At 34.3% G+C, this 27,654-nt stretch overlaps 1 protein-coding gene across 4 annotated transcripts in view; it reads right to left on the reverse strand.

The window, feature by feature from the left end:
• LOC123527859 (ephrin type-B receptor 1-B-like) overlaps window positions 1-27,654 on the reverse strand; it is a 111,838-nt gene that overhangs the window by 43,742 nt on the left and 40,442 nt on the right. For all 4 annotated transcript variants that reach the window (XM_045307556.2, XM_053523621.1, XM_053523620.1 and 1 more), the window contains exon 3: window positions 7,654-8,335. In XM_045307556.2, the coding sequence (XP_045163491.2) occupies window positions 7,654-8,335 (682 nt within the window). The remainder of the gene's footprint in view (window positions 1-7,653; window positions 8,336-27,654) is intronic.

Genomic DNA, 27,654 nt, shown 5'->3' on the forward strand with positions numbered 1-27,654 from the left:
CCAATCTACTGGAATGAAAATTTCTGACATTCTGGAATTAGTTTTCTGTTGATACACTAATACGCTCTATTATTTGAAACCGAGGAATTGTATTGATAATTATTAATTACGAGTCCAATCTGTCTCCCAGCAAGCCATCAATAACTAAATACGCTTTTTCTCAACTTTCCCTGCTATTACAGATCTCTCTGCAATTATCAAACATTGTATCTGTCACCGATGTGTTCTAGAATTCACAGTTTCAATTTTACATGCCTTGACCTTGACAGGAAATCCTGACTCTTGTCTCCCTTGGACTACATTATCTTTATCAAGAACTGCAGCAGCCAAGTCCCTACACCTGAGAACATCAGCATTTTTTATTTTGATTCATTAGCTTTATTCAATATTCAATCAATATTACGCGTGTAACTTTCTTACGTCTAAGGTTTTTCTCATCATATTATCAGCTGCAGCATCAACAGTATTAATTATATTATCTACTATCTCTCCAAGATCTTCTTTCTTCAAGACTGTGATAATCTGTTCATCGAAATCATCATCAATATCATCAGTTTCATCGACATCAATGTCTGTAAGGCTCTTTACTTCCTTTTTATAAGCAAGTTTATTTAGTGATCCTGGAGTGGGACTTTAGGCAGCTTCTTGTGTCACTTCAAAGATTCTATTCCGTCAAGAATAATCCATACGTTAATTGATACAGCAATACCCATCAATCAATTTAGTTGATGACAACTAAATCCTTACTTGACCGGAAAAACGCCCCACTTCAGCCTAGTTGGTCATCCCCTTATACCGGTCCTTACGCGTCCTTGTGACAAGCTTAATGGGAATCCATTTTTCCTGTTAAGCATAACAATCGGTCAAATATGGCATAATCGTCTACAACGGCCGGAGGTCATACCCTTAGTTGGCCTTTTATCACCCTTGGACGTCTTTGTCATTTTGAAATATGGTTACATGAATAACTCATTTACCCGGAGAGAGTAAATTGATTTCTCTTTCTTTCTATTATTTTGTCTGCCAAAGAATCCCCAAATTAAGATAATTAATTTATGTCTGATGCAAAATCAGAGCACTTCTAAAGAAATTAGAAATACTTAGGATTAATTATCACACTCCGTATTTCAGCTGTATCATTAACAGGAAATAAAACAGAATCATCAAACTTTAACTTTTCATACCTACCTAAGTCTTCATAATATTTCGATTTCTGACAATCAGTGTCAAAATAAATATGAGCCGCGCCATGAGAAAACCAACATAGTGGCTTTGCAACCAGCATGGATCCAGACCAGCCTAGTCTGGTCAGGATCCATGCTGTTCGCTTTCAAAGCCTATTGCAATAGGAGAAACCGTTAGCGAGCAGTATGGATCCGCGCGGATGCGCAGGCTGGTCTGGATCCATGCTAATCGCAAAGCCACTATGTTGGTTTTCTCATGGCGCAGTTCAATTATAGATATGAGATTTCTTCCATATTAAAGCTGAGGTCTGCCTATCAAGAGTCCAAGGGAAATGTTGGTTTCATAAGGTAACTCACAATCATGTGTGTTACATGGCAGTATAAAAGACATGTATCATAGTTCTCTCTTTTTTTAACTGTAGATCTATGCTAAGGGTAAAAATATTGCACATTTCTGTTCATGCCTGATACAATGGATATCATTTCCGCTCAGACCCTTTCAGTGTCAAAGGTCATACAATTTCAATTTACATTCTGCTCTTATGGTACTATTATTCAAATTATTGTGGCACTGACTAAAACTTCTCTCAGCAGACATCATTAATATCTCTGTCATCTTGTCAGCTTCCACACTGACCAATTTTTGCCATGTTACTAATCCCACCATTAACACACAGTGCCAAAAAGCTCTACCAATGGATTAAATAAGGAGATGCCAGAATTCCACTTCTTTTTCTACTTCTGTTGTATCCATCATTACCAGCTATTCAGAACACATCTCAGTGTTCTCACTGCCCTGTCAATTAGTGAATCTGGTTGAAATATATTCCAAATCGTTCTGAAACTGCTACAGTTAATGGTCATTAGAACTAATTCAATCTTTCATTTTTGGTTGTTGTTTGTACCAAAGGAAAGATGTTTTTTGTCAAGCTGGCAATACAGAAGGTGCTGGCTATAGTAAACGTTCAGTCTAATGGCTGATGTTCAAGAAAATGGTGCAGTTTTCTAGTAAATGATCCCCATCCAAAATGCCACTGAATTCACTTGAATTAATTAGAATTTAGAATCACCTCAGCACAAAGAAGGTTAACTGATTGATATAAAGAAGCAGTTAAAGTACTTTTTCAGGCTGACATAAGATGATTACTTAAAATTTGCAAATAATTTTTCCAAACTGTTTCTTCACAAATATTTTGTGTAGAAAAGTTGAAAAGGAATGGCTCTGAAACAACCCCATTCATGCCCAACATTTTATCATTTTTGATAGATTTGTTGTTTTTTTTTGTTTTTCTTTTTCGAAATCGCACTTCGCCTTTCATTATAAAACATTTCACAGTGCTTTGGTCATTATGGGTCAACATTTTGACAATAAATTTTTCACATGAGTGGGCAATTTTACCGATCCAGTGCCTTTATAAAACTTTTGTCAAAACATTTTCTCATTACCATTTATAAAACACAGTTGAACCAGATTCAACTATGGTTAAATCATGATTATCTTCCCCAGCTTCAGAAGTACCATATTCATTCTCAAACTTTGCGGATGAAAATTAGCGGCAATTTTATGTCTGTTCATTTTGAAATTGTCTTGTCCACTAAAGATTCAATTTAATCAACTTTTGAACGTTATAACTATATTACTGCAATGCAAATTTTTATTTCATCACTAAACTTCTTGCTGTTCCCAAATTTTCTACAGCATTTATATTTTCAGTTTGGCATACCATTTTTTCATTCATTTTTTCGAACAAAATTCTCCTCCATTTGAACAATCTTTGGTTACAATTTATCGTTTCGGTTTTTGTCTACGGTTGTTTTATTAATCTTTTCAAAACAAGGTAGTATTTTAATACCAAACTCTCATCATCACCACTGGAACAAAATCTGGTTAGCATTTAAGTAACTATGGTAACTTTGCGAGTGTGACATTACAGCCGGGTCAGATTTCTCAGCAATGACACCATCACGCTGCCTGGGGACAAATGATCAAAAGCTGAAGCCCGACACATTTCGGTCCCCTGACGTTAAAACAGAATAATTTTCAGATTACTCGGACAATAGGATAATTGAAGTTTCTGACAACTGGACAACAGAAATTCATAAATCTTAACATGTAATCTGTTATGGAAATAATTATGGGCATTCTTCTGGAAGATCTTAAGATTTTGTTTCCATAGCAACAAATTTTCATAATGACGAAAAAAAAAGATAGGATTTATATTCTGAAAAATTTCAAACGATAATTTATGACTAATTTTCAGCTTTTCCATCCACAAATATACAATTTGTGTATAATTTTATAGCTTTATCACTTAGACAACTAATATTTAACTGCATATAAACAGTTGATGTTTTTCTTAATTTAGAATATTTTTGCTCTTTTTAGTTTCTGTAATAATTATTGGTGTTATAATTATGACCTTTAACAGTTACTGTGCTTAAAGTATTTTAATTTTTTTTTGCATTTCAAACTTGTAAGGTTCAAAAGAAATATTTTAATGTAAATTATAAGTAAATATTATAATATTGTTAAGTGTTTTAAGTTTGTTTTTTTTCTTACAGAAGACATGAGACCAAAACCCGTTATCATTTTATATCGTAGACCAAGGAGTACCCAAGACAATCAAATAGTATTACTGATGTTCCCAAAACAGAATCAAGCCTCTCTCAGAAAACCTTAGAGAGAAATCTTACTTAAAGAATGTATCATGTGCAACTGACACGACGCTGAAGACGAATTCCATTTACTGAAAGCAGTGGCACTGTCACAGAGTAAATGTAGCACTCTCATGACATCTCCCTAATATAAACACAATTAATGTGAAATGGAATCTGAACTGGGATAATTTGCCTCCCATTCATGATTGCTGGCCACTAATAAAGATGAATTTCTCAGTCAAAATTGACAATTTCTCAGTGGAGGTTTTGCTAATCAGGCGGCCATGATGACTTCCATGTGTACTCTAAATTGTTTAGCAACTTGTTGGAGAAGCTTGTTATTAACCAAATTTCAGCAGCATCACTCACAGCACTTCTCCTGCAATCGATTGTAAACAAATAATATAGAACTGCTTCCCACTGTAATCTAATACCACTAAATGATTTCCATCATGGATGCTTCACGGACATCTGATTATTCTCTTATAAAAACACTTATTTTACACGGATACAAATAACTGCTCAATCAAAATTTTAGCATCTTTCTGAAAATTGTGAGATGTTTTTTATGTTTTTGTTTTTGTTAAAAATTTCACCTATCTAATACTAGATCCTAAAATGATTTCAAGCTATTATGAATTTAAGGTTCATTTAAAATTGAATGCATGTGTCTTTAACTTATTTAGCCTTTCAGCAGAATTTGTACAGTATCATTTAATTTGTCTGAAATTTTACAGAAATTCAAAGACATACATTCTTATAAATGTCAAAACTCACAGGCGTAAGAATATATTTACTGTTTTTTTTTCTTCAGAATGTGTATATTTTTCTTTGCTGCCATTGTTTTCTGTTAACACAATGATATTTTGACACTCAGACTCTCGGTTAGGCAGACCACCATTGTCTGATTTGCTGCTCCACACGTTTCCAATAAATTACTTTGAAGCACATAGCTGTAGGGCCATACTGTTAATTAATAATTCATCAGAATCATGTGTCAAAGCAGTTTGTAACAACAAAAAATAAATATTTCATGTTTGAACTTCAGACTTTTTTTTGTCCTGTTCTAATTAGACTGGGCAATGTTGTCAAATATTTAATCTAATTCTATAGGTACCACCGTCATTAACACTCCTAATTAAAATACTCTTGTTGTCAGTTATTTCAAACAACAATTTACTCTGATCAAACTTATAAAAAGGAAAATAATTCAGAGCATGTCTGAATTTCTTCACATTTAATATCTGAAAACCTGTCAATTTTCAATGGTATCAGAAAATCTCACATTCGAGACATCTCAACTACAAATGATTTTGTTAATCATAATTTTGGTTTGTTTAATTAAGTTAACCTAAGCCAAAAAAACCTTTACTTTGCTTGAAATGATAATTATATTGACTTAAGTAAGCTGAAGCAGTGCCTTTGTACGGAAATCAAAGAAAGGCTGTTTTAAGAGCACACCCCATAATGAAATTACTACACTTAACAAAATTGAAAATATTTCTATTTATTGGATTAACAGAAGGCGAAACACAAAGACGATTGAAAGGCTTTTATCTGCACCGCAAATGAGAAAATAATAATTTGGCAAAATACAGCGTGAACCAAGGTTATTTTTTGATATTTTCACCGTTATTCAAAACCACTCATGTTTGAGATCCTTTGTACCGCGAAAACCCCAGGAAACCAACATTTAAGTACAAAACGTGGTAATTTGGATGAAATTTGCCGTATTGAAAAGTCACAAAGCATGCGCTCTCCTAAAGCTACTGTCCCATAAAGGGAAGTAATCAAATCGTGCTCAAAAGATATACCTACAGTGAAAGTCGTAACTCGATACCCAAAATATCCCTTAGATTGTGAAACTTGATGCCTTACCCCATAATACAACTTCTCCTAAAATTGATTTCAGGTGGCAAATTCTATCAGCTCTTTGGCAGTTTTGATTGAAAGGGTGCTAACTGGATTATTGCACTGCATCTTGTACAATAGCAATAAGCGTCAAGAAACCAAAAAGATTAATCAGCAAGAAAGATTAATCATTTACAAGTTTTTTTTGTTTATATCTCAATAATGTTAAACCTGTAATTACTCTGCCATCTCAGAAGAAATCATTACTTTGTTCAAAATAATTACTTTAAAGACGGACTCAACATAAAAAATCTGTAATTCATAAGAAAAAAAAATTTGATCACTACAGTTTGATAACAGGACTGTAACTGCATATACCTGACATCATGAAAAACAAGCAGTTGCTTTTATACAAAAATTTAAACAGCTTTTAATTATATGCAAAAGCGGTCTCATAACCAATCAACCCACCCAAAGATCTGGATTCTATACCAGTATGGTTTTTTTTCCCCAAAAAGGTAACTTTTCTGAGTGGTAGATGGTTGGTGACTCCAGCTGTATTTCTTTCAAACTGTCAGTATAAGATGAATAGCTTATATGAAATTGTAAATCAAAGCAAGATACAACTCTGCTGAACTGAGATGGGATTAAGGTGTAGTGGTTATGGAATAAATCATTGGGGGGCAAACAAAAGTAACTATTTAAAGAAGTTCTTTAGTATCTTTACACTCAGCTGCTAATTATTTCTTAATAAAATAGATCTTTCATGTCCAACACAGACATGTCATAGTTTATTTTGTCATTGTATAATTGCTTATAAAACATGTTGTTTTATTTATTTCAAGGTAGAAATAATCAATGTCATACTGTTAACATTTCTTTTTCTCAGCCTATCCTAATTTTTATCAACGTTAAGTGAACAATTTCTTACATTATATTCCAAGTACCGCCCTTTCACTTATCGTTACAAGATCTCTTGACAGTTTAACATGCCTTCTACTCCGTCAGGGGTAACAAAATTTGTCGACATTTGCTGAAAACCATAACTGCCATGTTTTTCAGATTCCTGCTTTCCGTTGAGAGTAAACTAAACATGCCAGAAAATGTTCATTCTCCTGACGTCTCAAAAAATATATTTTCATTCTCTTCAACAGCCATGCTCATCACCTTGATAACAATTTTGCTTTATGTTGCTATAGGTTTAGAAAGATAATCACTTTTACAGTTATTTCAAAGAATCCATCATAAAATGTCTTGTCAGTGTTCTCTACTGCTTTGCATTTTTTGTTGTTGTTTTTTTAATAAGTTTGCAAAAAATTTAGAGGTAGTTTTATTATTCAAATGCTTTCTTGTTACGAAAAGGGAAAATTTTACCCTAACCCTTAGCCTGCTAAATTTCTAAAATGGACTGTTCAGTCATTCAGTTTGGGCAATACCATTTATTATTCAAAGGGGTGTTCACTGAAAATTTACTAACTGAAAAGCGAACAGTGCAGACCATGATCAGCCTGCACGGATGTGCAGGCTGATCTTGGTCTGCACTGGTCGCAAAGGCAAAACCAATCACCGCCAGCAGGCTAAGGGCTAAAGAAGGGTCAATTAAAGTACCAAAGATTATTTATGATTTTATTTCTAGGAAAGATTAACACTTTTAATTAATGCAAGATTCAAATGAGGTGCAAGTTTTTGTTTCCTATGGGGTTAAAGGCACAAGCTAAAGTAACATGCACATTTCATAATAAAAAATTCTTTCTGATAAAACAGCATTAAATCCATTTGCAGGGCTAAGTGTACTTTCAGACATTTTGCTCGGCAGATCACGAACAAACTGCAAAGCATGGACTAACAACAGACACCTGACACAATGTCATGATTTTTCAATAAATCTACACTAAAATGCTATTTAGATAAATTTATAGATAGTTTCAACCTTAACACTGAAACTAACTATCATACTTACCAACACATCTTTCGTTGTCCCTTCCTTCAAACCCTGGGCCACACTGGCATCCTCCGATCGGAATATCCCAGGTACCATCACTCATACACCTGTACGTTGGTCTCTGAAGCGGTGACGCATTCTCAACGCATTTCCCTTCCCTTTCTACACTAGATGTATGATCTTTCCCTGTCGGAGTGGCAGGGAACTCTGCATAGTTTTGTATTGTTTGAGGACACTGCTTAAAGTACACTTTTATTGACACTAGCGACACACAGGCTCCTTCATCTTGGAATGAAAAATAAATTCCTCGTAATCCTGGCGTCAGACTTATAAAACTTGTTGCCGTATTTAGAAGTACATCTGACGCACTTTCGCCTAAGTACTGAGCAGGTATTTTATTGACTAACTGATATGACGTGTCATCCCACGACGGCATCTCTTTATTAGCGATGTCTCTGTCGGCTTGGTACGAGTACAAATTAAACGTTTCTTTGCACTGTTGTATTAAAACGGGATCTGAATGTTTCACACATTTTCTCATAGTAAATTTCATTTCTATATTAAGGCTTTTTGCATTTCTCACCTCTATAAACGGTGTCCGTAACCAGTTATTTACGTCTTTGCTTTGCACATAACACGAAGTATATATTTTTAAAGGCGACTGCGAGATCTCAAAAATGTATGATGAAACTTCATTCCACTGTAAAAGAAGAAAGAAAAAACAGTTATTATCAAAATCAAAATTCAATGTTCCAATCACACACACACACACACACACACACACACACACACGCACACAAAAATAGTGACAAAAACTGCTTGTGTAATTATGATATAATTATGCACTTACAGAAGTTAGAACTACATAAGAAATGATGAACTGAAATATTTATTATTCTAATATGCTTTTCTCTGTTAAAACCTTCTTACGTTAGAATGATGTCACGTTAACTTGCGGGTGACAGCAATGTTTTTGTTGCGACCAAGAAAGAGTGCTACTATATTTTATCTACTGTTTTAAATTAAGATCATATTAAAATTGAAATAATTTAAAGCAAAACCGTGTTTTAACACTATTTATACACTTGGGTGGTAATATGTCGTACAAAAAATTTCACTCGGGCTGCACCCTGGTGAAATTAGTATGCCCAAAGTATACCTGTCGTGCATAAATAGTGTTGAAACACTCTTTTGCTATAATTATTTCTTAAATGGGTGAAAAAAAAAACTTTAACAAGATTAATTTTGAACCAGCAAACTATAAAGCACTATTATTTTTGAAGAACGACTCCAACTTTTTTTTTCTCCTTTAATTAATTTAGCTTGCAAAAATGATGAACTAAAATCATTCTGACAATATAAAAGATATTTCATACAATGGTGTATGGCGCATTAATCTATCACTGTTATTGCGAGGTGATAATTCAATCATCAACGATCATGGTTTTGTTTACAAAACATGTCTTACAGAAGAGGACCATCTATCATTGTAGAAGATCTAATTCCATACCTGTCAAATTCTGATACTACCATGAAAATGATCATTTCATGAGTAAGGAATTCTGTATGTAATTATTGATGATTCGTGCGGAATTTATTCTTTGATTTCTTAGAAGTGTAAGCGAGTTAAACTTAATAAAGCCAACTGCATGATTCTCCCATTTTACTGTATGTACTTAGTGAGTAATAACATTAAATCTTCAAAACTTTAATGAAAAAAAAATCACTTTTCGGTTAACAGTGTTTTTTCAAGGACATCATTAATTTTACTTTGAAACAGCTCTCAATATGTCACAAAATTCTCCCTAATATTAAACAGCAATGTTTAAATCATTTTGGAAAAAAAAAAAAAACAGAGTCTTAAATATTTTTCGAGAAATCAACTGATTGACTGAAATCTTTCATTTCCAAAGTTTGCACAGAATAAAATGTATCACGTTTTCAGGGAAAAATTGTCATTCATCAAAACTGCAGAAAACTCATTCTCCGGCCTGTCAAATATATAATGCCTATATCAGAACTGTAGTCCATATAGAGAAGGATACCCAGTCATATAATTATCTATTGTAAATGGCACTTTTACATATAAGCATAAACAATCAGGGCTTCGGAAATTTGCCGGTTTGTCGGTTTTGGACCGATTTTTGACTTTTCAGACCGATTCGCGAAGTGAAAAAACGAAAAAAATCGGTCCCGTAAAAATGGAGAAAAGTATAAATTTCGGTCTTATATCTCAATACACGATCACCTGCCAAGTAGGAAATTGTTGGTCGCACCTTCAGATAATCTATAAACGTGTCAATCGGTCTGATTGTCACTTTGATAATCGGTCCGTAATTAGCGCGTGACGCAATCAGTGCTCGCGCGGCACATCCTTCAATGTTTGCAGACAGCCGACTGTGGTGTATTAAACATTTTTGACTGGTTTCCTAACGTTTCTGACTGGATCCTAATCATTTCGACGGGGATCCACTTCTTTTATTAAGAATCCGACGGATGGTTTGTTTCAAAAGGCTACGTTTGATCACGGAAACAAACAAATGGTCGCTGCATTTAATCAAAGTGTTGTAATTGTACATTATAGGTCTTTGATTTAATGAGACATCACACGGAAAACCGATAAAAATAATTTTCATAACTACTTGATTTGAAAAAATTACATGATTCATTTGTTGGGGCTCCAGTTGAAACAAATGCAGAAAATCGTCTTTGCAACCCGACTGTACAAAAAAGAAAAAAATGGACGGGCAACCACGAATGATAAAGAAAACCGGAGTGGCACTGTTTATCAAATCGGTCTTTTAAAAACGTTTCAAAATGAAATTTTGTTTACCTCAGAAGAGAACATATAACTTTATAAAATGTAGTTGCTTATTGAAGTACAACGTAAGTGAAATGAAATATCCGTGGCCAACCCGCGTGACGTTTTGGTACTATACATGCGGGAAATTCGATCTCAGTGTTCAAATAACGTACACATTCGGTCCGCGGCAGAGTATTCTTTAAATACTGAGGCTGTTTAGCAGAAAATATGTGTCGTGTAGCTCACTTTGACGCATTGTATTTTATAGAATTCCGTCAAAGAATGAGGAAACATCACAAAGTATCTGCCGTGTATACGGTATTGAAGTCACGTGCGTTGGCTTTTAGACTAGTTACGCACACGGTGTCAATGCCTGGTTTTATCTCGGAAAAACATCGAAATTTAAATAAAGTAACGATCACACATAACACTGAATAACTGTCTTCATTGCATGGTAACGCGCGGTGACTGGTAACACAGTTTTAATGCATGACATGCTTATTTCTTTACCCTATCACGTTTTACAAAATATGTAATATTGGGAATGCGGTGGGTAGGGTAGCGCCGATGTAAGGATTTTCGTTTCGGACCGATTGAGTTATCAAAATTTCCGGAGCCCTGTAAACAATAGGAACAAGAGCTGTCCATAAGACAGTGTGCTCGCCTTTTCTCAGTGCTTGTGATCTGAATTAGACCTTCGCTAGTAAAAACTTTATAAAACTTTAACCAAATAATTCTAAGTTTAAAAGGGTCATAACTCTGTCAAATTTCAAATCAGAGTTACGGAGATTGTTTCTCCTGGTGTGTACTTCAATTGATAGTAAATAACTACATGTGTATATGTTTTAAGTTTGAAGTCAATAGCTTTGATTATAGTAACAAAGAATTTGATTTTATCAAAAACTTTAACCAACGGTGATGCCAATGCCGGGGTGAGTGCAATAGCTCTACTTTTTCTTTGAAAAGTCGAGCTAAAATTTGTTCTATCCATCACCCTGAAGCTGAACAAATGTTGCCAACTTTTGGTTCTTTTTTCTTTGTTTTTGTATTGTTAAATGGAATTTCACTCAGCACAAAGAAATTTTTAACCTTATACAATGCACGTTTACTTGGTGCACCTTATAAATACTAGTGATTAAGTTTATAGCATGTAACAGACAATTAAAACAATGAAATTAATCCACATTGAGGAATGTGTACTTTGTAATTAAATCTGTTTTTACATTTATTGAACATTAAATTTCTTCAAGCAGTTCATTCTAATAACTATATATTCTTCAATCCATAGCATGTGTTTTCCAAACCTGCACAGAGACATAGTATTACATTAATTGTAATACATAACTGTAGCAAATGCAAAATGGCTTCTTAAATTAGTGGCGACACCACCAACTGCCAGCATACAAGTCTGTTCCAAAACATCATCATTTCATTACGATCTGCTTCTTTACTAAGAAAGCAATTTCTAGAACAAATACATATACTAATTGGCCGTTATTACCTCAATGACTTCATGTCAGAAGCCAATAGATGTCGATAATTACTGATTTCGGAACTTCTGCTCTTCCGACATAAAAAGGAACGTTGGCTCTGGAAAACTTTTTACGAAACCATTACCTGTAGATCAGCTAACTTACTTCAATAAGTACTAATCTTCTAATTAATGTTATTAGAATCCACTAATGAGTTACTAATTAACGGCATGATACGGATCATTTAAAGTACAGTCATACCATCTTTTTTGATGTGAAAGCTTAAAACAAAGAGTAAAGGAAATTAAACACTGTTGTAGGTACTCGACTATTTCTTTTAACTATAATTAATTAGCAATTTTTGTTTGTTTGAAAAATACCTTTCTCAATTTTTCCAGATGGAAAATGGGAAATCCCGATCCTTAAATATGACTATGCTGGGCAAGGTTAAATAAGACACAGCTACAGTTTCAGAATACAGGCATAATTATGCATTTTTCCCACATGAAGCAGTTACTTTTTTTTCAATATTAAACCTCTAACGTTGTGTACAGTAAGCTATCAAACAATCGTCTAACATCTGAAAACAGACACAAACACAAAACACCTTAACTACTGATGTAAATATCTTATGTGATCAAAGTATTTTTCACCGACTGATAAACGACAGTATAATTGTTACCAAACTGCGATATGCTTTGAGAAAATCACTGTTATTCAAACACATAGATACCTGCTTCAATACTGATAAATATTTAACATTCCCGCTGACCAAATGAGTCGTCCGGAATTTGATTAAAATTTTTCCCCAACACAAAAATGCAAAAAAATATTTTAATGCGATAGGGAAATTTATTTTTCAGCAATGATGGTTTCGTGCAAGAGGTTATCGTGCAAGTGGAACATGATCGCTCCATGGCGCATTCGTAAACTTTGAATAGGAGCCTCATCTTTCATAACAATGACATTAAACTTAATCCACGCAATGACCTCATAGAAAAACATAGGCTGGCTATAGAGTATTATATAAATCCACAGATAATCTATCAATTGACATTAATCATCAATATCAAATGTCGCTGTCACCTAAAACGTAAAAGACGAACCATGGGGTATAGTAGATAAAACAGACAGTTACTAAAAGTCTTGCAGTGATCAAACCTCAACAACATTGTCCTAAATGTGCATGTGGTGCATCCTAAAAAGCCGAAACCCCTTCCCTAAACACCCAACACATTTGTAGAAATGAACAAGTAGGGTAATTACCGTCCCATCCTGTAAATTATATATGCAGTGGCTTAAATCATGGACATGCACTCAGATTTCATTTTCTTCTCTTTTAAATCTTCATCATGTATTAGCTTTTGTGCTTTGCTGCTATGTTCGAATGATCACAAACAACAAAGAAATGCAGCACAAAAGCAGATAGATATACCACACCAGCCATATATGTAATGTATCTCTCCTCTACCAGTTTCAAATTGCATTTAATCTTTTTTTTATATGGATGACTTTAGACATGTTCATTGTATCTCTAAAGATTGGCGTCTCCCAGTTATATTGCAGTTTTTTCCTAAAGATTTTATAGTTCAGCGATTGGGCACCACAATATTCTGCCTTTAAAATATATGATGTTTAAAATACAGATTGATAGAAAGCAATTAACCCTTAGCCTGCTGGCGGCAAATGATTCTGCCTTTGCGACCAGTGCAGACCAAGATCAGCCTGCACATCCGTGCAGTCTGATCATGGTCTACACTGTTCGCTATTCAGTCAGTAAATTTTCAGTGAACACCCCTTCAAATGATAAATGGTACTGCCCATATTGGAGGATTGGACCAGTCCATTATAGAAATTTAGCATGGTAAGGGTTAATGTTAAGTTTCAAATACAGACACTTTAACTGCATGTGTATTTCTTCCCAAGATGTTAATTTGTCAAAGAGCAGTTACATAACTTTTATCATCATCATCATCATCATTATCATCATCTTCAACAACAACTACATCCATTACCCTTAAGCCAGTGCTGGCAGCAAGTGATTTTGCCTTTGCGACCAGTGCAGACTAAGTCTGTGCCAGCTCAGATCATGGTGGTCTGCACTGTTCGCTATTCGGTCAGTAAATTTTTTAGTGAACTCCCCTTCAAACAATGAACGGTACTGCCCAAATTGAACGACAGACCAGTCCATTTTAGAAATTTCTAAAACCAGAAAGATGGCAATTTAGATAATTATACTTCAGAACACATAAAGGGATATCCACTTTTAAATAATTTCAAAATATTACTCACTGGCAGTTACTGGTAATTGATTGTACAATTTGAAAAACAGGGGAGGGTCTTGGCCAAAGAAAAAACAGTACTCTCAGAAAAAAACAACTCCTGGGCAAAATTCCATATAGAATAAACAATCTGTCTGTCAGTACAGAGACACAACAACCTTTTTTTTTTTTTGGCATTTTCAAATATGTTCTTTAACTCTTACAATTTGTCCCCCTTTTTCTTAGAATAACACTTAAAACAAATTTCTGCATGCGAATTCTGGAATAATGCCAGGTGCCTTTATTTGGACAAGATACCAATTTTCATTCAATCCCCGAAATCTTCCACCAAAATCTGATAATAATACATTAGGGCCATATCCCACAATCGGTTTGTAAATCTCACCGAAGGGGTTATTAGAAAAAAAATTAGAGCCCTGATATTTGTCGGGACAGTCTGTCAACAAAACGTGTTTTTTTTTTTCTTTTTCTCCTCTTGGTAGTTGCAATTTATCCTGTCCATTAGAGACAATACGACTGTCATAACAATGACAAACCTAGAGGAATTCTAATTAACTCCTTCAACATGGCGGAATTTCCTGCCCATCTCCTGTGCAGTTTTTGAAAAATGAACATTTTATGATTTTTTTAAGCTTCAGCTGTACGAGTAGGCCTCATTACAAGGATTATGCAGGACCCTTAGGCCTTTTTGTATGATGCGGTTCATTACGATCAGTCCTCCAGCAGCCACACACAAGATAAAAGGAATTTAAATTCAATTCTTTAATCAAATTCAAAGCTCTCTGTTTTTCTGAGACACTTTTTTGACAAGCTTTGAGGTCAAATGTTGGCTCTTTGCAAACTTGCAAGCTATTGGATAACAAACAATAAGTACTGATATTTTAATGCCTCAATTAATTATAAAAATTAAATAAAACATACAGTAAAACTGTATGCACTACAGACAATGCTCGACACAGTCTGTGTATTATTTACCATTTATATATTAAATACAATTGAAACTCCACGTGTCAAATTGTTTGGCCATCTAAAAGACATTTAATTAATTTCAAGTCCCGTTACGGAAACAAATGCACAAAATACCATTTATTAAGTCAGAATTTCAGTTATGTGACTCAAAGTAAATGCCGGATTCCATGGAATTCGATATACGTGTATCTGAACCGAAACATTCAAGGCCGTTAAAATACTGCAAGGTTGTCCGCTGCTCATAGGTGGTCCTTTTAATAAACTAGCACAGGTTTGGCTGCTGACAAAATCTGACAAATTCTGACAAATACTATAAATTCATACAGTTCACATCACAATACAGCAGACAGGTCTGATCAGAAACTAATTATGCTTCTGCATACATAAGCTTCAGGAACAAGTCTTCGATACAGAAAACAATTAAAATCCTAATACCTTTCTGGCAAAACAATAGCTATAGACAAAATATCATTTGCCTGGAAAATATGTTACTTGTTAACTCAAGAATGTGAAAATTGTATGAGATAATTATTTCTAGACATGTTCACTAACAAGGTACTTCTCCCATGATGAGGTCTACCTAATTGAAACATGTCTCCATTATATAATTGGCTCTCTTTTTCTGTAAAAATGTTGATAATATGCTTTCTGTCAAATAGAGCTAGGTGTATTTTCTATAAAGGGTAAATAATATTTATATTCCTGCATTTTCATACATAATGAAATAATCATTGTTGCGGAATATATTAAAGCAGTAATATTTCCTTGCATGCATATCATAATTATGTAAATAATGATAAAAAATAAGATATTTCTGCACTTCTAAATAAAATTATCAAGCAAAACAAATATTTTATGCTAAAATGCAGCTATTTTGTATATTTCAACACACCGTTATTTAAGAATCACCGAAATGTGATATGTATTAGTGAAAGTGGTATATGTTGAGGATATGATTTGGTTAGTGAGTATATATATAACAGCAGTCGGATATTGTTTCAGTTCATGACAAATACAATTGTTCATGGAATGTTCATGATGGTTCATGAACATTAACAGGCATTTTCAGTCGAAATTTCATGACTTCCTTCATAAATGTTTCATAAACTTTCATGAATAATTTGACGGGTTTCATGAAACAAAAACTTTAAAATTAATTATTGTAGAATCAGTTCATGATACTTTATCGAACAACAGAAATATTCAAATTATTATCAATAAATCATTTTATGGTTATTATTCTCAACTCTTTACAACAAATTTGAATAGTTCATAATGTTCAGTACGATTTACAAATCATATGTACTACATTCATGCAGTAGTCTGCATTTTTAGTATGATCATGACATAATAATGTTAATTCGCCTGTGTTCAGCAATTTTGTTTTTCCATAATAAAAGGACTTTTTTCAACTCAGTAAGGTAGGATTAAAACGGCAAAATCTTAATGGATGAGCTAAGACATTACAATCTTTAATAAAAAATGTTTTTCGTTAATCGTTCAATTTGTAAAATGTGCAACTTTTTAAGTGTACATTGTTTTCAATCTCTAATCAAGGCAATGTATCAGTCTTAAATTTATTAACTTGTATCTAGACTTTAGAAAATTTTTGCTTTTCAGTGAACATCATGATCAATCTTCATATTATGACTCCAATTCCACTTGAGTTAAATGTTTTTGCAAAATATCTGTTCAGAGGGAATGTCTATTTAGATTTCACAGGATATGAGAAAACTAAAATAATAAAGTCTAAGTACTAATAAAATAAAGAATATTTGACTGTCAATATGGTCACATTTTTAGGATGTGCATGCTTTAAGAATTGGTCAGTTTCTGTAATATTCAGTAATTGTCAAAAAATGTTTTTATGGTTCTCGCTCTGTAAGAGTCTGGGACATTCAGCATTTTGCGACATGGTGATATACAGTACATTGAAATACTGAATGCTCTTGAGCTTTTCATGAACTGAAAATGGATTTTTGTTCATGAACATATCATGAACATTCATGAACAAATTATGGAATTTGTTCATGAACAGTTCATGAACAAAATACTAAAATGTGTTCAGGTTCATGATTTGTTCATGAACATAAAACAAGTCTCATTTTCAGTTCATAAAAAGTTCATCACTTCCTTCATGAAATAATTCATAAACATTTCATGAAAATTTTCAACAGGGCAATACTTCTTAGAATAAACTAAAAACTCCATACAAATGAATTAGTTTGTAGAATCAGCTACCAGTCATACTGTAATCCAACACAACAGGTAAATCAATTAACAAAAGTATTATGAATAAATCATTTTATTACTGAAGCACCACTTCATTAATTAGTCATCAACAAAGTTGCATTCTGACAACAAAATTTGTGTAATGCATCATTTATGATGATCTCAAGAGTATTCGGATTTAACAAAATGCAATTGTACTAAAATTCAAATGCAGTAGTAGCTGCATGTGTAATAGACTAATGATCACGTGACATCAATAATGATCAAATTCGCTCTTTAAGCAGATTCTGATACATTTCCCATGAAAAAAGCTCTCTTTTCACACTCCAGAAGGTCAAGAAATACTAAATGACTCAGCAGGCTGTCAATATTCGTTAATTGGATAGAGCTAAAAGACATTGACAAGTCTTTCAATTAAGAAAATACTGCTTTTTCCTAATAATCGAAAACAAATTCAATTTAGTAAAATGTGGCAAACCCTTTTAATACATTGTCTTCAATCTCAAATCAAGAAAGTGTGTCTGTCTTAAATTTCCCACTCCCTTGGCGCCAATCTTTGCTCAACAGACTCTCAGACTTCTAGAAAATTTATTGCTTTTCAAAAAGTGAACCGATCATGGAATCCAATCACTCAAAATTCAAGAAGACTCTATAATTCTTGAGATTAAAATTGTTTGTCTGAATAAAATATCTATTCACAAGACAAGGGAATAGTCTATTTAAGAAATTACTAACAAGAGATATTGAGAAAGACGAAAATTATATAAGAGAAAGACAAAAAATCATTGTCAATGTAATATTTGAAACTGCTCTTAATATAAATGAGTCTATTCTTGTAGAAGACCTGTGATGCATTCCTCCAAGACATCTGGTCATTGTTTTCTTGTAAAATATTTCCCCAAAGTAATCCTGGTCAAAAAATGCTTTATCTTAATCAAGCAGTTCTCAAAGCTCATTAAGGGGAGGTGACTCATGGTGACATTTTCAGCCATCTTGGACATGTGAGTTCACAGCAGAACATGACAAGGTCTGATTGGCTGTCCTTGTGTGAGATATATTTCCATGAACTCTGTCAATACAGGGTAATTATTCAAGTCCCCTAGCTTATTCTGCTGTCATTGAGGGGGAGATTGGACAAGGAGGAAAACTTACATATATAAATCAGAAGTCACAGAAAACAACAGGGTTTCAATATCTGCAGCTGTAATTGATGTCAACGGGGGTAATGTATGTAAATTGGCATGGGAATTATATTTCTTGTGGAAAATGACTATGATCTAAAAGAAGGATTTTGGTATAATGCAAATTTAGTATTGGTTTGTATCTTGTACTCCCTAAATACAGTCAAACTTTGTTCGCTCGAACACAGATAATTCTTGCACCACCCTTGCTTCGAACTCATCGCCAGGTCCAAGCAATGTATCTAATATAACATATATTTTCCGATGGCTTGAACTACTAATTAACCCAAACAAAATTAATATTGCTTGTCCCTTAATATGGAGTTCGAGTGAACAAAATTTGACTGTTACAGAATCTAAAATGTCCAATTATTAAATATTACTAAATTCAACAGTACAGATAAATGAGTAAGAAATGAAAGTTCTACCTCATTTTAACCAGTTAATGTCTTGGGAGTTAACAAAATTTTTCATCGCATGACCTGTTTATACTTTTACTCCTGCTTCTAAAATTATGAGGTTACGAACGGACATAACAAAAAAACAAATTAATTGTCAACTTTACTGCTTTGCATAATGTAAAATGTCACAATAATGTTAGAATGACGTGTGCTTTAAAAAAATGCGCTTTAATATACATTTTCTTTCTTTCCCCATGCCATTCACCTCATTGTTTCACATTTAATTGCTAGCTGTCATGAAATACAGAAACTTTAAGAAGATAAATTTACCTGTCATGAAGGTGATAACTTACAAATTTTGTCTTTACCTAATAAGAAAAAAATGTTATGTAATTTAAGAATGAACATGATTACTTTAAAATGGAAAGTAAGAACTTTCCTCCGAGAACAGTTTATAATAATGATGAAATCTGGTCCTACTATGACACATGATCAAATCAGCTTGCTCTAGAGCACAAGACTTATCAACATCACCAGTTTGACTGCTGCAAGGTGACCGCATGTTCTCAATGACGACCACGCAGAAGACAAGATGTAAGAAGCCATTCCTACTCAATGTCCTGTTCTTCTTTATTTCAGGTGTAATGATTAGAGAACAAGTTATAGAGGACGCTCATTTGACCAGTTTTGTGGATTTCAATACCTGGTGCATTATAAAAGCAGGCAATTTTCCAGCAGAAGAGGAAGAAGTTAAACAGAATTGTCAACTCGGCCAATACTTGATATCTTGCACTCTACCATCCCTGGTGCAGACCGAGTAAAAATAATGAAATAAAGTCACAAATTGTTTTCAATGGTTCATTATCCTACAATATGTAGAGGAAAGGTGAACTTTGGTCCAGGCATCCTCTTCAGGAATGATAACACTGCCTTATACCTGGCTACTTTTTATTGAAATAAATCAGGTAATCAAACAGTCCCCTGCTTGACTCCAGGTTCAATTTTAATCAAGGTGTCAGTAATCTATTAAAAGTTTATCACCTGCTGGTACAGGGTGTCAAAAATGACAAATAGTACAGTCCCTGTGCTGCACATACTGTGCAAGTAATTTATAATCATAACTTTATGACTTCAATTCGATAAAGTTTGATAACCCTTAACAAAAGGAGATAACTTTTTAACATATCAAATATATTTTATCATGAGTATGCAACTTTCACTTATCGGAAATTGATAACTTAGGATTAAGTTAAATAAATACACATTCTTTTCAATAAAGGCGTGCATAACATCAGACTAGCACTTGTCTTTCACGGCCGTGGGATCAAACCCCTATTTTAAAGATGAGATTATGATGATGAATTCAGAGCCCTTTATATCTTTCTTAAATTAATGCTGAAAGTTCGGGCCTTCATCAATGTTAAAAATATGGATTTTGTTGGATGTAACTTAAAATAATTTCTATCAATTTTAAGAAATATAGCTAATTAACAAACAATATCTTACACAATATACACAGCAATTATAAACTCATTCAAAATAAAAAGCTTTTGGTCAGCAGAAATAATGTTTTACAGTGATTAATCAACAATTTCAAATTTTATATTGTAGTACTTCCTTATGCATGCACTTGCAATTAATTAATTTCACAGTCATGCATTTTGAAACTATATAAATCTGCTAATTGTCAATAAATCAAAGTGACAGGCATTAATGAGAGCATTATAATTAGGAGTATTTAATTATGAAATATGATGTAAATAATGATTACACATGATTACACATTCCATTTTGATTTTAATTATCATTATATCATATACAAGAACAATATTCAAACAGCAGGTGCTATCTACAGACAGGTGCTCCTTAATTACCTTATCTTCAATGTTTGGACACTTCAGCAAATGCAAGATATTATTTTAAAAGGGCTAGTCAGACTGTCACGCCCTCCCACTTCCGAGTATGTTACAGTTTAATAAATACCCTAATACATCTGAATGCAATAAACAAAGAACACTAAAACACACCCTGACAAAAAAAAAAATCAAAATTTATTTTGTTATCTGCTCCTTTTATAAGCTAAAACACAAAAATTGAAAGTTAAATTGTGACGGCAGCATTGGATTATGATTTCGTCAAAAGTCACACTACATTCGGACTTCTTAATTAGAACTGTGCTTCAAAACATGTGCTGAAATCTCAACATTTGATTAAAGAAAAAAACAAACACAAGAACGTCAACAACAAAGAGGCTGTCACAGCCACACGTCCCTTGTTAGCGGAAACAAGAAATATGCATTTTATCCATGTTTTTCTGAAATAAAGGCTTCATTTCCATGCGGATTGCAGGCTTTAGTCCGATGCGTTTTTAATTCCAAAATGATCCAAGCACAGAGAGATTCCCATTTTTCTTTTGCAGTTCAATTTCCATTGAATTCACATTAATATTTCTCTTTTCTGCCATTCTGATGCCTCATCCTTAATTGGAGTCGTGGGAAAAGGAAATGGGTGAAAAAAAATCAAATAGAAAATGCGCAGCATTCAAATTGTGTTCTTTCAAGCAGTGTTGCTGCCAAGTAGAGTTCCAGCAAGTATGGTTCCAGTAAATAATGTTCCAGCAAGTAATGCTCTGGCAAGTAGAATTCCAGCAAATTGTGTTCCAACAAGTAATGTTCCAAAAAGAAGTGTTAGGGCAAGTAGCATTACAGCAAGTAGTGTTCCAGCAGAAGAGGTCCAGCAAGTAAAGTTCCAGCAAGAAGTGTTCCAGCAAGCAGTGTTCCAGCAAGAAGAGTTCCAGCAAGCAGTGTTCCAGCAAGAAGAGTCCCAGCAAGCAGTGTTCCAGCAGAAGAGTTCAAGCAAGTAGTGTTCCAGCAGAAGAGTTCCAGCAAGCAGTGTTCCAGCAGAAGAGTTCCAGCAAGTAGTCTTCCAGCAATTAATGTACCAGCAAGAAGAGTCCCAGCAAGCAGTGTTCCAGCAAGAAGAGTTCCAGCAAGCAGTGTTCCAGCTAGAAGAGTTCCAGCAAGTAGTGTTCAAGCAGAAGAGTTCCAAGTAATTTTCCAGCAAGTGATCCAGAAAGAAGGGCTTCGGCAAGTAGAGTTCCTGCTAGAAGAGGTCCATCAAGAAGAGCCCCTGAAAGTAGAGTTCCAGAAAGAAGAGGTGACCGTAAGAAGTGTTCCAGCAAGAAGAGGTCCAGCAAGAACACCTCCCAAAAGTAGAGTTCCAGCAAGTAGAGTTCCAGCAAGAAGAGTTCCAGCAAGAAGTGTTCCAGCAAGAAGGAACCAGCAAGATGAACTCCCGCAAGTAGTTTTCCAGCAGAAGAGTTCCAGCAAGTAGTGTTCCAGCAAGAAGAGAACCAGCAAGATGAACTCCTGCAAGTAGTGTTCCAGCAGAAGAGTTCCAGCAAGTAGTGTTCCAGCAAGAAGAGGACCAGGAAGATGAACTCTAGCAAGTAGTTTTCCAGCAGAAGAGTTCCAGCAATAAGTGAAATCCAGCAAGAAGAGTTCCAGCAAGAAGAGGACCAGCAAGATGAACTCCCACAAGTAGTGTTCCAGCAGAAGAGTTCCAGCAAGAAGAGGTCCAGCATAGTATTGTTCCAGCAAGAAGAGGTCCAGCAAGAAGAGGTCCAATAAGAAAAGGTCCAGAAAGAAAGGTCCAGCAAGAAGAGATCCAGCAATTACAGTGATCCAGAAAGAAGAGCTCCCACAAGTAGAGGTCCAGCAAGTAGTGATTCAGAAAGAAGAGCTCCAGCAAGTAGAGGTCCAGCAAGTAGTGATTCAGAAAGAAGAGCTCCAGCAATTAGAGGTCCAGCAAGTAGTGACTCAGAAAGAAGAGCTCCAGCAAGTAGTGTTCCAGCAAAGAGTTCCAGCAAGAATATGCTCAAGCAGTTATCCAGCAAGTAGTGATCCAGCAAGTAGTTTTCCAGCAAGTAGTGATCCAGCAAGTAGTGTTTCAGCAAGTAGTGTTTCAGCAAGAAGAGTTTCAGGAAGTAATGTTCCAGCAAACAAAGTTCCTTGTATGATATACTATATTAGACTCTACACTTACTTTTCTTTGTAAATTTATGAAGAAAAGAACGAGAACCAATATTTAGAAAATTCTTTCTCGAATTAATAAATCTAAATTATGACGTGAGGACTGTTATAATATTTAAATTCACAAAATTCTGCTATTTCTAAACATGCAATGCATTTAGGTGGCCCACTATTGTGTACTTGTATAGTAAATTCCCATATAATATCACATTATACATTAATTACCAGAAACAAGGGTAATAAGGTACTGGTGGGGTGATATTTCTCCGCAAGTGATCAATACGGTAACACATTTTTCACTTCCCAGCGGACAATATACTGTCATTCAATATCTGCTTTGATCAGAATAAATGAAACACTGCCACTCTTAAACATTGATCAACACTGAATATAGGAGCTACTTCAATGAAAGAATTCAATTTTTATGACAATTCTGGGTGATTTACATATGCTGTGTTTACTGGAACGTGTTTTTAAGGGGTAATATTGAATAATTTTCTTATGCATTTCCATTTCTTGCAAAAGAATGGCATGTGCCTCTAATATTTTCAACCACATTTCTCTGAGAAAAAAAATGCTCTTCATTACACAGTTTTCTTCAAAGTTGAAATAAAACAATGCAATAAAGTAGTGCCAATGTCGGGCCAGACATTCAATTTCAAACAAATTAGACAACATTCAGGTTAATGGCAAGTTTATTTGGAATTAAGAAATCTCAAGGCACTTAATGTCAATGACATTTGAACAAGAACGTTGAAGAACACAAAGGACTATTAAGAAATTGTAAAAAAACAATTGTTTCTAGAAGCACAATAAATGGGGTACTGCTTTCTCTGGAACTGGTAGTACATTTCTCTCCAAAAGTTTTAGCATCACAAAACAACAAAACAACTGTAAATTATAGGCTGTAAATGTTGTAGAATCTGGCCATCTTAATCCATAAAGGAAGAGTTACTGCCCCTATATTTTCTGTAACATATTATAATGAATCTGTAAAAGTCCTAGAACTTGGTTTAAATTACTTTACTCTGGACTAATTAAGAGTCAAAACAGGTGAAAAGTATAAGAAAGTTCATTTATTATTCACATAAACTAGAGCCTATTCTAGGCTGATCTTGTAAACCTGGCCTAACTAATTAAAATCCTCTCAATAAAAAACTCTAAGGTAGTAGAGTACTTCTGGTGTTACACTGACAAGGCAATTTTCAGGAAAACAAACATTTCAACAGAAAAAGATATAAATCTCTGATAGGCTGTTGGAGGCAATTTATCATCTTCTAAAACGCAAGAAGCGAAACAAAAAACAAAGCAAAACCATTCGGAATTAATTTTTCTACAATCCCAGAGATTGTGTGTTATGCACCTCACTTGGTTACGCTTCCAGTAAAAAAAAGTGGAAATTCTAAGTTTCTCTGGAGGAAGGTTTTTTTTTCTTTCTCTGCCAATTCTTGTGCAAAACTAAGTGACAGAAAACCTGATATATCGCCAAAGACTGATTTTCTCGGGACAACCACACTTAATCGTCAATACCAGATTGTTCAACAGCTGAATCGGTGTCATCGTCTACTTCCATTCCTCAAATCTTACAAGAAAACATCGTTGATCAACATTTTTTTTTTTGCCAATGTTTATCATCATTAATCTTTTAACATCACAAACATCATCAAAACTGACATCATGTATATTTATCTCTGTAAACTAACTCATTCACTCTTTGTCATCATTACTTATGTTTCAAACATCATCATCATCATCATCTTCATCTTCATCCTCCTCACACTCATCATCATCAACAGTATCTTAATTAAAATTGCCAAAATCAAATCACATTTATCATTTCTTTAATCATCATCATCACTGACATCAACATTTTCACTTTAATCACACTAGTACTGCAGGACCACAGTGTCCTTACAAAAGCTCTTGTTCAAATGGAAGTTAATCATTTTTCTATTTTGTCTTTCTATAGACACGTATATACAACATGTACAGAACAAGATAAGATTTTAAACAAAGCGATGATTGTGTAAAAGCCTGGAGATATAGGGAAAGATTATTGTAATGATAAAACATGATCCCCTGTGATATATTCTGACAAACTAGTCAATCAATGTACAATTATGTTCCTCAGATGGTCTGTCATGTGATATCGGTGCCCTATCACCTTTAGCTGGTGCCCTGCTACTGATACTGACACTCTAATGCTGATAAGCCATAGGCTGGCTGATAACAGAAATTTATAGCTGGTGGCACAGACAAGAATTGCTACCAGGTTAACTGTAAGCTTTTGTGAAAACAGAAACTGGATTATAAAAAAATAATTGTAAATATCATCTACAAATTTTTTATGCATTATCAAAGTGGATGAATATGTAATTACAGGCAGGCAGACAGACAACTGAAATATGTAACTGAACTGTTTCGTTTTTGATTATAAATTTTATGTTTCTAAATGATAATTTACAGTCCCAGGATAGACAATACATTTCTTAGCTGTATCAAAAAAAAAATTTATTAACATTTATAAAAAAATGATTGCTTGCGGAGAATAATTAAATGCCCCGCCGCCCACGCCACATGTACAGGTCTATCCGAGTACCAGTCTTCTGTGTCCCTGGGTTATAATGCTATGTTTGGAGACTGTGCTGATTCTGAGCTCATCTTGAAAGAATATTCACAGAATGGTCTCCAAACTTTGTTTTTAACCCTTGCTAAATTTCTATAATGAACTTGTCCATTTTCCATTAACTGTTAAAAGGGTAATTGCGTACCAAAAAGATACCCACTGAATGGCGACAAGTGCAAATCTTGATCAGACTGAGCAGATGTGCTGGCTGATCCTGATCTACGCTTGTTGCAAAAGCAGAATCAGTTGTGTCCATAAGGGTTCAATCATAAGAGTCTGGTGAGATAATAAGTTCACCTCATCAGTGAGACTTGTTTTCTGACAATTATTAGTGTCTAAAATCAATTAGCATTCATTTCTATCTATAGATGAGAGTTAAAAAAAATAATACTTTTAGTCCAGTCCAAAACCCCATTAAATTATTAAAATTCACAGTTGAAATTCTTTCAAAAAATTACCTTAAAAGCACCACCAGCATTTGAAGTCCCTTTTCTGGGGTTAAATTGGGTCAAATTCTACCTTTAATATGAAAGTGCTGGTACTCCCTGAAGTTTGATGTTAAGTACCCTACTGTAGTACAATGAACCAGTATGCTGTCTGACTATAAAGCAGTATGATAAATGATGGAATATTTTCCCAGACATTGAACCCTCTGTGATCCTGCATTCAAATTAGCTCTATAAAACAAACAGTAGGCTATTTGTACTAATGGAAGACGGTCAATTTTTCCATCAATATGCCAGCCCACAGATACATTCCTGAAACAATAGCATGGGTTTTTCTTGCATACTTTCAGATAAACAATGACCTACCACATGCTACACTTAATTAGTTGCAACACCTCAGAATCTAAGACTTGAATGGGTTTCTACAGAGTAGCAAAAAATTTGAGCAAACAAAATTCATGTACAGTAACTTTAGTTTTCTAGCCGTAAATGATTCTGCCTTTGTGACTACTGCAGACCAAGACAAGCCACTGCACATCTGTGCAGGCTCATCATCATCTGTACTGTTCGCTATTCAGTCAGTAAATTTTAAGTGAACACCCCTCTAAATGCCCAAACTGAATGATAGACTAGTCCATTTTAGAAATATAGCAGGGTAAAGGTTAGTTTAATTCAAAATCAAGATTGGAAAAAAATCAAGTTATTTAAAACAACACATAAAAGATTGCTTGGATATATTGAACGAGTAGGGATTGCCTTGTAAACATCCATTATGGATATTTAAGGAGACATTTCTCAGTCAGAACAATCATGGCAATGGGGGACAATTCTTACCACGTACGTGTTAAAGACATGGGAGGCAACTCCATATAACTTCATCCTAACAGTAACCTCAATTAATGAAAATGTCAGTAAGAAAGCGATTCATTTTCTTATTGTCAATTACACGGAATAAACCTCTATCAACCTTTTGCCCCGTTTATTCTAGTTTTGTTTGCGTTTTCTCCTTGCATCTCATAAAAAGCAAGAGATATACAGTTATAACCCACTCGGCACTGAATAAAATCCACAGACTGATTGACAGTTGGAAGTATAAGCCAAGAAGTAAAGCACTAATGTCAACACGGCTTTAAGAGCGCAAAATGAATTAAATGTCACTAGCTTCCAGCCTCCAATAATGAAGACGCGATGGATAAGACAGCAAATAAGTTGGAGAACGTGTTAATTCATTAAATATTCTCTTATTTTTCTCCAGTTGTTACAACCTTAGAAACTCTTTTTCCGTGAAATTTATGCAAAACAAAAAAAAACTCTTGTCAAACTGGTGCAAAGAAATGCCATTAAAATGATATAAAAAGATGTATATGCAGACCTGTGATATATTTCATTTTTAATTACCCAAGTGTTCAATTTGATACTGCAGACCTGAATTTTCTTTTTATTACTTCTAATACTCGGCCAATCTGCCTTATCCGCTGTAGCTGATATACTTTGTAAGTGCCTTGATTAATGGAGCCAATTTAAGAAGCACTAAAAGTCAATTCAAACTACAAACTTTCATAATTAAATCAATATA

The sequence above is a fragment of the Mercenaria mercenaria genome, chromosome 14, assembly GCF_021730395.1.
Source record: "Mercenaria mercenaria strain notata chromosome 14, MADL_Memer_1, whole genome shotgun sequence".
Taxonomy (NCBI): domain Eukaryota; kingdom Metazoa; phylum Mollusca; class Bivalvia; order Venerida; family Veneridae; genus Mercenaria; species Mercenaria mercenaria.